Genomic DNA, 11,347 nt, shown 5'->3' on the forward strand with positions numbered 1-11,347 from the left:
CCAAAGCGACTTACATACTCATTACTGTGGACAATCCCCACGAGCAATTTGGGGTGAAGTGTCTTGCCCAGGGACACAACGACATGCTGACTGCAGTGGGGTTTGAACCTGTGCTCCCCTGATCTGAACACCAACGCACTAATCCACTGCGCTACACGCCTCCCTAATAAAAATAAAATCCTTATTGGGTGTCTTGGGGTCTTTTCATGCACCCCCCAACCCACATACCCATCTCTGTGGAACAGAGGAATGACTTTCATGGACTCCCTCTTTGTGAGGAATTTGCTCTGCTGCAGATTAGATTTTCAAGAATCTGCAATGTCTATGACACTAGGCAGCTGTGTTAAACGGGAGGGCATGGTGTGGCTTTGTAAAGCCTCCACTTGCTTATTGCATTTCCCTTGAGCCTGTGACTCATTAATCAAATATTCATACATCCCCTGTAAATACATAAAGAACACAGTCAACTCTCAGAGCGCTGTGTGCCCCCCAGCACAAATGCCCTTTCATGTTTCTCACAAAAATCCCCAAATGTCTCACCCCCTCCCCTACGCCTCCCTCCTGTCCATTCAAGCCTTCTAATCTTCCAAAGTTGGGAAATGTCACTGGTCCTTTGCCTCTGCATACTTGATGTTCCCGCTCTGTCCACACAGACGGCTGGTCGTCCGCTAAAAGAAAAAAAGACACATGGACAAACACAGATCAGACAGGGGATCTAAATGATGCCTTTATGTGTTTTGCCATTTCTCCTCCATGGAGAGAACAGATGAGGGATTCTTCTCTTTTCGGTCCGTCCATCTTCCCCCTTGGCCCGGCTTCCTCACAGAGGGGACAGTTCCCTCCTTTAAAAAGCAAGGCTCATCATAATACAAGAATTTGTATTGTACAGGAAAACAGTCCAGCATAGCTCAAACTAAGGGGGCAACACACAAATTATCCATGGTAACAGAGCTTTGCACACAAGGATATTTTCTTTTCCTCTGCAGAGGAACACAATTGCTGCCAGTGTCACTGGGTCACATTTTTTCCGGTCCCTGGTTAATGGGCTGTAGAGATGGTTAGCACGTACGATTAGTTTTAATCTACTACATTTGACCGGGAAGAAAGGGATTGAATACATTTCAACACATCGCTGAGGTTTGTATCTAGTGCTTTTTTATCCAACTAGTCACCTCAAATTCTAAAAGTTGATAAACACGAAGCAAACTGATTAAAAGAGTCAAATATTTTTGCCTTTATTCACTTTATTTTTTTTTTACATTTTCTATGTGAATTTATGCAAACAGACGTGCGTTTGTTGCAGTGCAAAGATGTACATAAAATAGATTCAACAGGCAGAATACTTCAGTCATGTGAAAGTGATCAAAACAAAGTGCATGTTCCTGTTTGGCATCTTAATGTGTTGTCACATACTTCTTCACTTCACTAGTTTGCTACGATGGAGATACTGTAAAAGGCGTTTCAAAAGCATTATAGCATTAAGTTACTCACTGCTGGAGACTAGAATTGAGGAAGAGATAATCAAAAGAAGGAAAAACATTAATGACATTAATATGAAATGTTAGTAAATTCCCTTTCTTTTGCGTATTGTATAAGATATAAAAAAGGGATGGTTTGAAATGATAAAAATGTGTGTAGAAATGATTAACCAAAATGGTTCATACATGCAGCATATCAAATTATTATTATTTGGAAGGTTGATATGTCTCTGATTTCATCATGAGGTGTAGATTGCTACTCCACAATACCATTTTGTGACTTAAAACTTACTTCAGTGTTAATTAGACAAATACAGTAACTACTTTATATCTAAATAACTCTATTGCTAAGGGTAGTTCATTACAGATAGTGCTTGATGAGATATAGCCATAGACTGTATGTATAAAGGATATAGCACATGGCATTATCCCTTTAACAATCTCTGGCCACTTTTTTTTTTATTTCTTTTTTTTATAAATACCACCTAAAAACCCAGGAGGCACGCAAACAACCACATCGTCATACAACACCATTATATGTTATTGCTCAGAGAAAGACATGAGCTGTAACGTGAATGAAAGACATGTTGGCACAATAATGAAATAAGTGTATTCAGAACAAATGTCCCGTATGCTTCTGCTATCGAGGGGATTCAGACAGGTGAAGAATTCATCCTGTATAATGAAAGGTTTTTGGCAGAATGGTTTAGTAAAAGTTTCCCAAAGTTCAGAGAGCCCTTTGCCCATATTAATTAAAGCTTAACAATAATCATCTTATCCCAACTGAGATGTGGCTCTGTGAAAATTACACTCTACTCCAATGACACTAGACATATTGTCTAACACTGTTAGCCTTGAAAACATGGCGGAGTGATTAACTGGACCTTACGATCATGATGAGGAAAATACTTTTAATAATTCTAAACATGAAGTAAGTAATAAAAAAAAAATCCTCAAAAATAAGTATGTCGATATTTGGCGCAAATTGAGGTGTTCCACTAGAATCGATGTTCCTTTGCATAAGACGACATCTTAGCTCATTAAAAAAATCGGAGCACCAAAAGTGTCCTAAAAAAATTCAGGAAGCTCACAGTTCCAGACAACAAATATGATTCCAAAGTTTTTATGGCAAAGACTGCTTGGCAACAAAGTATTCAGGAGGTATTAACCGAGGTGTGGAATCCCATAAGCATCAGTGTCCCAGCAGACTAAAACACAAAGCTTTGTGTATCACCAAGCAGTGTGATTCATTAGAAGAAGTTCCCCGTCAGTAGTCTTTTAAAAACCGCGCTGTCAAAGCAGCACAAAGTCCCCGGTGGTGGTGACCGTCCTCCGGGGGTCACGGATAAAGGGCCATTCTCTCTTCTCCGGGGTCAGGCCTGCAGACAGGTCGTAATCTCTGCCGTGACCTTGGACTAAAGTGAACGCCGGGTATTTCTCCTTGGCTGACGGCTGCAGCACCTGGAACAACAGAGCAGTGATTCAGAGTGCTAGTGTTACACCATGCCGTACACTTCATAACAGTTTGCTTTCAATTTCATCACTTAACCTAACGAGGGGTATCTTATTGCACCTCTCTTGTAGAGGATATTGATTTTAGAGTCCTCTAAGCAGAAATTTGATAAGCTACGGGGGTAAGACTTCTAAATGTAGCCAACATGTTGCCTGGTTGGAGAAGCAAGGTAAGAGCAGATTCATGGCTAAATGGTGCCATCTACTGGTCAACTTGTATCACTAACCACACATTTGCAGGGGGAGAAACAGTATAAATATATCAATTTGGTCATAATAATAATAATAAATAAGTGGTGAATTGATTTTTTTTAATAAGGCCTGTGACAAAGACAACTATTCCCCACCTTAGAAAGCTCCTGGCTGATTCTCTCGTAGTCTTGAGCACTTTTAGAGTAGAAACCTATGGTGCAACTTGGGTCCATCTTGCTGAAAGGCATCTTCTTTGGTGAGGGGCAATGATATGACTGGACAGAAAGAGGCAAAATACATCAGAAAATAATCACCAAGCTGTAGATAATGTGTAACAACTGCGGGGCATACATACACTCCAAGGCAGCGTCAACGGCGAATAAGATGTATTCTGCATCATTTGATGAATGCAATCCTATTTATCTGCTGTCACTGCACCCATACATTTACAACTCTGCTGTATTGTCACATTGTATACCACTGCATGCAAAAGCATAAAACAAAAGTTGCTACACAGTGCTCTGAGAGGGTTTTTATGTATGGGTCCTGAAATATTCAGGCTCACAGTACCTGATCTGGTATTTGCCGTATTTCTCTTAAGTGGCAGCTTCACACATCTGAGCAGCAAATAAATCAGCAGATAGGGACTCGGTAATTGGGCCAGGGGCTGCTTTAAGATTCATACCCTTAAGTACTAACAGAAACTATTAAATTCACATTACTGGGGCTCCAGTCAGCTCGTCTGTGTAATTTCACATTACCTGGAGAGGGAAATCGCTGGTGCTGACATCCACAAAAGACTGACAGTAATGAGGGTCCATGTAAATCAAGCTGTCATCTGCAAGGACAAAACAAAAGACAAGTTATTCAAAAACATCAGATTATTACAAAAACGCGCTTCTCTCCAATTTCTATGCAGAGTAGCTCAAAGTCACCTGCTTGGCCTACTGTTAGGCTTGTGTGCGTCAAATATGCCTCACAGAAGGTTGTTGCTTTTTAATATCCACCAGGGTGGATTACATTCTGCATAATCAAATGCGTTTGTACAAGCACATTCTTTACACCGACAAAAAAAAGAAGGGGTTGTCATTTAATTTTTGTGTGGGGGAATTACTTTTAAAAACACGCAATTATATTGGACCATTTGCATATGATGAATGCAGCGCTGAGCCGCGGCATGGCAGGGAGAATGTATTGCTTGTCATTTAGACATCATCCACCACTGTATTTCAAATTGGTAAAATGTAAATGCGTAAATATTGACTGCCAAGATGTACAACTGAAGGTTCCTCCTGGCTCCTGAAGGTGATGAAGAGTGGCTCACTTTGGGGCCCGGATGAAATGTAATGCATGCCTCCTATGGAAATCAATTACAGCTCACAACTTGGGAGGTTTACTTGTGATAAATGGGTGAGGCTTTGATGGGTCAGAGAGAATAAAGTAAGCGCTGCTTCACTTTGCTTCGATCTCCACTCCTCTCCGTTTTCCCCACGCAAACAGGAATACATTAACTTACTTTGTCTTTTCACATAAGAAGGGTATATTATGCAAAATAACCTGTTATTCACACCAACCTCTCTCATTGTGTCTTTTTGTGTTTTGCATTACGCCAACACTAACCTTGAAATCCTACAAAGTAGCAGGCCTGTTTGGGCTTCCCTCCGATGATGCCTATGCAGTACTCCAGACTCAGTATGCTCTGAATGCAGAGAGCGGGACAAAGAAACACAAAATAAATCTGGCTAGGAGCCTAAATTCCTACAATTAATTTTCATATAAAATATCTCAATTCAACATATATTTTAAACTTGCCATTCCACATTATGTCTACTTCCTTTCTACAGCATGACTATAACTCTTACTTAGTTTACACCTAGAAGTGTACGTGCAAAACTTGATCAAACACCAACATTTAAAACAAATGATCAGACTGAAAAAAACTTGGTTCAGCTACCGTTGACCTCCATGTATCTCTCACCTTTGCAAAGTTAAAGTAGTCCGGGTTTGTCTTCTCCCCTCCCAGCCTCACAGGGATGAGGATGATGACGGCTCGGCTGTCAGTCAGGATGGAGGCTGACACCGGTTGGTCGCTCTGTGAGGTGGGCGGGGCCTCTGATCTCTCTGCAGAGGGCTGCCCTGCTCTTGGTACCCTATGGCTATCGATGACATCAGCACTGTACACTTTGGAGGATCAATAACACAAAGGTCATTTGTCTGCTTTCATGTCTGTCAGCCCTCAATCTGTCAGCCACTCTGAATGCTCTTCAGGCTTTCCCCTGGTCCTGGTTTACCAAATATAAGGGTGGTTTACTTACGATGATGTTTTATTAATCTGTGAGATACTAAATTATTCTTTCTCAGAAGAGAAATTGTACAGATAGATGCATTTTTGCCAGTTAGTGTATGCCACTTAAACACACTTAATTTGGAAATATTTCGCAAAACGGGGTTCTGTGAATTATTCTGTGGGTAAATCTATCATTTACTTTTACAGAGGGAATTGTTCAACTTCTTATATCAAACGTCTCAGATAATGATACAACTGTCAATCACAATTTTCTGAGCCCGAGATAACGTCTTCTATATAATCTATAATACTTGTTTAGTCAAATCAACAGTCCTAAAGCAAAAGAGATTTAATTTAAAGTGATGTAAAACAGGGAATCTTGCATCTCCTTACATTTTTAGAAAAAAGAAAATGTGCATGTGAAGGATACATGCTTGATAAATTACTTAAAATATTCTCAGTTGATCATCCAAATAATTAACTGCTAATATGATTTGATTGACCTTTGATTAATTGGAACACTGTCATGGCGACAGGTGCACACAAGTAAAATACACTCCCCATTTTCTCTCTGACTCTAATATTAAACTCTGAACCCAACAAGATGTTCGCTCTCAGACCAGCTATCTTCTGCTCTGGCTATTGAGATGACAAACACAACTCAAAACCCAAGTTATTGGGGTTCAGCCGAGGTTGGTGTGAGACGTTATAGATTTGGAGTGAATGTATTTTTGGGGAATAGACACAGTGAGCATCCTGTCACCTTTCTATTCAGCTCCACAGTGTCCTCACAGCAGCAGAAAGAGATAGTGGAGAAAGAAGGGTCAGTTTGGGCGTTGTGCCCAGTATCCTGTTTTTATCAACAGCAGGCTCATCTTTCATACCTGTGCAGTCCTGGGAGACATAAGCAGTTATACCCGCCAAGCCGGGGTCCATCGCCTCCTCCACAGCTTTCCTAAGAAAGAGACAGAGGAAAGGAAGAGAGAGAGAGGGAGGGGGGAAGTGAGGATTTTTAATATAAGAGCTTATGCTAAGTCAACATCAGGGATATACTGTGTGTCACTTAATAATATGTTATCCAGGGTCAGAGCAGTGTGTCTGTTCAAAGATATTTTACAACAGTACATGTAATATACTGCAAAATTCCTATCTTAGTTCATTTGCACTTTTTGCATATCATGTATTTTGTTATTGCTATGTTTGTAAAATGTAATTTTCTTAAATGTTTTATGTGAGGGACTGCGGATGGAAATTAGCTCAAAGCTAAATCTGGCACTGTTACGCTTGACACATTTGAATGTTTTAAGTGTTCATTACTGTGCATTGTCCCTGCCAAATAAAATATTTAATTAAAAATGTGCATTATTTTATTCATCCGCAGGCTGTTTTCTCAACTTAAGTGATTTAAAATGATGCATACACACAAATACAGTGGCATGTTGTAAGCACACTTAAGATTACCTCACACAAAATGTAATGATGATCCAAATCAGAAAATAAAGATTATTTTTTACACAATAAAATTCAGCTAAAACCTACTTTGGCATTTTTTAAAGTTTTAGTCCTACGATGTGTTACCATCTTTTACTGTAGCTACTTACGTCTGGCAGGCGGTACGGCAGCATCAGGATTAAAACCACCAGACTCAGGACATAAGACTATTCACGCCTGAGCTTGCTCTATTTGTTATTGTTGTTTATTACGTCTTGTAATTGAATTGTTGAGGAACCTGTGACCGGCGTTTCATTCATTACATAACTACACCATAGTTGTGTATATGATAGGACTATACAAAATTCAAACAATATTTGACTCGAACACATACCTATACAAAGTAAAAACAGAGAAACTGATAATGCTGCAGTGGTATTTTCCAGAGCTTCCAGGGACATTTTTAGTGCTTGATTAGTTCATTAAAATAAATTAAATTATGAAATTGTCCTTTCACTGATTGATGAAGTAATTTCAAGGGAAAAGGTCAAGCATTTGTTGGTCACAGGTCCTTGTTCTTGCTTCATTTCATTCTAAAATCTAGACTTTGAGTATCAATAATTTTTTGAAGACATTATTATAAATCAAATCATGAGTGCACATAAAAAACGAATCAGTTGTGCCTTAAACATTTTCTTAGACTTACTTGAGGATGTGTGCCACCACAGCGGGCCCGTACCAGTCCCCCGCCTGCTTCCCCATGGTCAGGCCGGTGCGGATCAGCCTGTGGAGGCCGAGCTGAGCCGAGGGGCTGTCCCCGAACCAGGACACCAGGGAGCGGTGGTACATCTCTTTCAAATGAGCATCTGCCTCCTCTGCAGATCCCGAGGCCTGGGACTGGAGCGGGGGGGGTGGGCCATGCTCCGGGGGCCTGGAGGGTCCTTGCATTGAGGCCACCAGGCGCTTGGCTGCGCTGGTGGTCCACGTCTCTGTGTCTAAAGGCTGCAGCGCCATGGCCTCCGACCAGGTCCAGTCTGTGGAGGAATTCATCAGAGATACAACATCTGGGACCAAAAAACAAACTAAGTTTTAAAACAGCCTGGGAATAAATGTATATTATTTGACCTGAGAACTATATCTCTGTGTCGACTGATGGTAAATCAATATTCTACATTACTGTAGATACACGTTTTAAATATGATAATTTGTCATGTTTTTGGCCAATCTTTGAATAATTATGCTATTTGATGAGGGCGTCAAGCACTAAATCTTGTTTAGAGTTTTTTTTATATTTTATCTATATTATATTAGAGATCAATACATTACAATATAAAATGTTCTTTTTTAAAGTTGTATATTGTTTATATTTGATATACTATTTTTATGTTATCTTTAATTGTTAACTCTTTTCCACTTTTTAAGTATTTGTATTTTAATGTAGAGCACGCTGGTCCTGTAACAAAACTATATCCCAATTTGGGATTAATAAAGTATATACAGTGGGGCAAAAAAGTATTTAGTCAGCCACCAATTGTGCAAGTTCTCCCACTTAAAAAGATGAGAGGCCTGTAATTTTCATCCTAGGTATACCTCAACTATGAGAGACAAAATGAGAAAAAAAAATCCAGAAAATCACATTGTCTGATTTTTAAAGACTTTATTTGCAAATTATGGTGGAAAATAAGTATTTGGTCAATAAAAAAAGTTCATCTCAATACTTTGTTATATATCCTTTGTTGGCAATGACAGAGGTCTTCACAAGGTTTTCACACACTGTTGCTGGTATTTTGGCCCATTCCTCCATGCAGATCTCCTCTAGAGCAGTGATGTTTTGGGGCTGTCGCTGGGCAACACTGACTTTCAACTCCCTCCAAAGATTTTCTATGGGGTTGAGATCTGGAGACTGGCCAGGCCACTCCAGGACCTTGAAATGCTTCTTATGAAGCCACTCCTTCGTTGCCCGGGCGGTGTGTTTAGGGATCCTTGTCATGCTGAAAGACCCAGCCACGTTTCATCTTCAATGCCCTTGCTAATGGAAGGAGGTTGTCACTCACTCAAAATCTCATGATACATGGCCCCATTCATTCTTTCCTTTACACGGATCAGTCATCCTGGTCCCTTTGCAGAAAAACAGCCCCAAAGCATGATGTTTCCACCCCCATGTTTACCAGGATGACTGATCCGTGTAAAGGAAAGAATGAATGGGGCCATGTATCNGCACCAGGCTGGGAAGACTGAAACTGCAATAGGTAAGCAGCTTGGTGTGAAGAAATCAACTGTGGGAGCAATTATTAGAAAATGGAAGACATACAAGACCACTGATAATCTCCCTCGATCTGGGGCTCCACGCAAGATCTCACCCCGTGGGGTCAAAATGATCACAAGAACGGTGAGCAAAAATCCCAGAACCACACGGGGGGACCTAGTCAATGACCTGCAGAGAGCTGGGACCAAAGTAACAAAGGCTACCATCAGTAACACACTACGCCGCCAGGGACTCAAATCCTGCAGTGCCAGACGTGTCCCCCTGCTTAAGCCAGTACATGTCCAGGTCCGTCTGAAGTTTGCTAGAGAGCATTTAGATGATCCAGAAGAGGATTGGGAGAATGTCATTTGGTCAGATGAAACCAAAATAGAACTTTTTGGTAAAAACTCAACTAGACGTGTTTGGAGGAGAAAGAATGCTGAGTTGCATCCAAAGAACACCTACTGTGAAACATGGGGGTGGAAACATCATGCTTTGGGGCTGTTTTTCTGCAAAGGGACCAGGACGACTGATCTGTGTAAAGGAAAGAATGAATGGGGCCATGTATCGTGATATTTTGAGTGACAACCTCCTTCCATCAGCAAGGGCATTGAAGATGAAACGCGGCTGGGTCTTGATCCCAAACACACCGCCCGGGCAACGAAACAGTGGCTTCGTAAGAAGCATTTCGAGGTCCTGGAGTTGCCTAGCCAGTCTCCAGATCTCAACCCCATAGAAAATCTTTGGAGGGAGTTGAAAGTCCGTGTTGCCCAGCGACAGCCCCAAAACATCACTGCTCTAGAGGAGATCTGCATGGAGGAATGGGCCAAAATACCAGCAACAGTGTGTGAAAACCTTGTGAAGACCTCTGTCATTGCCAACAAAGGGTATACAGGACTGTCTCAGAAAATTAGAATATTGTGATAAAGTTCTTTATTTTCTGTAATGCAATTAAAAAAACAAAAATGTCATACATTCTGGATTCATTACAAATCAACTGAAATATTGCAAGCCTTTTATTATTTTAATATTGCTGATTATGGCATACAGCTTAAGAAAACTCAAAAATCCTATCTCAAAAAATTAGAATAGTTCCTCAGACCAAGTAAAAAAAAAAAGATTTATAACCGCAAAACACAATCAAACATTTGAAAATGTCCATTAATGCACTCAGTACTACTTGGTTGGGAATCCTTTTGCACGGATTACTGCATCAATGCGGCGTGGCATGGAGGCAATCAGCCTGTGGCATTGCTGAGGTGTTATGGATGCCCAGGATGCTTCAATAGCGGCCTTTAGCTCATTAGCATTGTTGGGTCTGGTGTCTTTCAGCTTCTTCTTCACAATACCCCACATATTCTCTATGGGGTTCAGGTCAGGGGAATTTGCAGGCCAATCGAGGACAGTAATGCCATGGTCAGTACACCAGTTACTGGTGGTTTTGGCACTGGGCAGGTGCCAGATCATGCTGGAAAATGAATTCCTCATCTCCATAGAGCTTTTCAGCAGACGGAAGCATGTAGTGCTCTAAAATCTCTTGGTACACAGCTGCATTTACTCTGGGCTTGATGAAACACAGTGGACCAACACCAGCAGCTGACATGGCTCCCCAAACCATCGCTGACTGTGGGAACTTCACACTGGATTTCAAGCAACTTGGATTTTGCTCCTCTCCAGCCTTTCTCCAGACTCTGGCGCCTTGACTTCCAAATGAAATACAAAACTTGCTTTCGTCTGAAAAGAGGACTTTGGACCACTGTGCAACTGTCCAGTGCTTCTTTTCCTTAGCCCAAGTCAGACGCCTCTTCCGTTGTCTTGAGTTCAGAAGTGGCTTGACCATGGGAATACGGCTATTGTAGCCCATNAACTTCAGACGGGCCTGGACATGTACTGGCTTAAGCAGGGGGACACGTCTGGCACTGCAGGATTTGAGTCCCTGGCGGCGTAGTGTGTTACTGATGGTAGCCTTTGTTACTTTGGTCCCAGCTCTCTGCAGGTCATTAACTAGGTCCTCCCGTGTGGTTCTGGGATCTTTGCTCACCGTTCTTGTTTCTCATTTTGATCTTGCGTGGAGCCCCAGATCGAGGGAGATTATCAGTGGTCTTGTATGTCTTCCATTTTCTAATAATTGCTCCCACAGTTGATTTCTTCACACCAAGCTGCTTACCTATTGCAGATTCAGTCTTCCCAGCCTGGTGCAGG

General features: G+C 41.3%; 1 protein-coding gene across 1 annotated transcript in view; it reads right to left on the reverse strand.

Moving 5' to 3' along the window:
• Nucleotides 1-1,224: 1,224 nt before the first annotated feature.
• The window catches only part of atg4c (autophagy related 4C, cysteine peptidase), a 14,407-nt gene continuing 4,284 nt past the window's right edge, over nucleotides 1,225-11,347 (reverse strand). The window contains exons 4-10 of the mRNA XM_010790521.1: nucleotides 7,607-7,934; nucleotides 6,354-6,424; nucleotides 5,161-5,363; nucleotides 4,803-4,881; nucleotides 3,944-4,020; nucleotides 3,338-3,457; nucleotides 1,225-2,939 (exon numbers count right to left, since the gene is read on the reverse strand). Coding sequence (XP_010788823.1) covers nucleotides 2,772-2,939; nucleotides 3,338-3,457; nucleotides 3,944-4,020; nucleotides 4,803-4,881; nucleotides 5,161-5,363; nucleotides 6,354-6,424; nucleotides 7,607-7,934 — 1,046 coding nt within the window. The 3' untranslated portion in view covers nucleotides 1,225-2,771. The remainder of the gene's footprint in view (nucleotides 2,940-3,337; nucleotides 3,458-3,943; nucleotides 4,021-4,802; nucleotides 4,882-5,160; nucleotides 5,364-6,353; nucleotides 6,425-7,606; nucleotides 7,935-11,347) is intronic.

Source organism: Notothenia coriiceps, unplaced genomic scaffold (assembly GCF_000735185.1).
Source record: "Notothenia coriiceps isolate Sejong01 unplaced genomic scaffold, NC01 NC01_scaffold00034377, whole genome shotgun sequence".
In the NCBI taxonomy this organism is placed as follows: domain Eukaryota; kingdom Metazoa; phylum Chordata; class Actinopteri; order Perciformes; family Nototheniidae; genus Notothenia; species Notothenia coriiceps.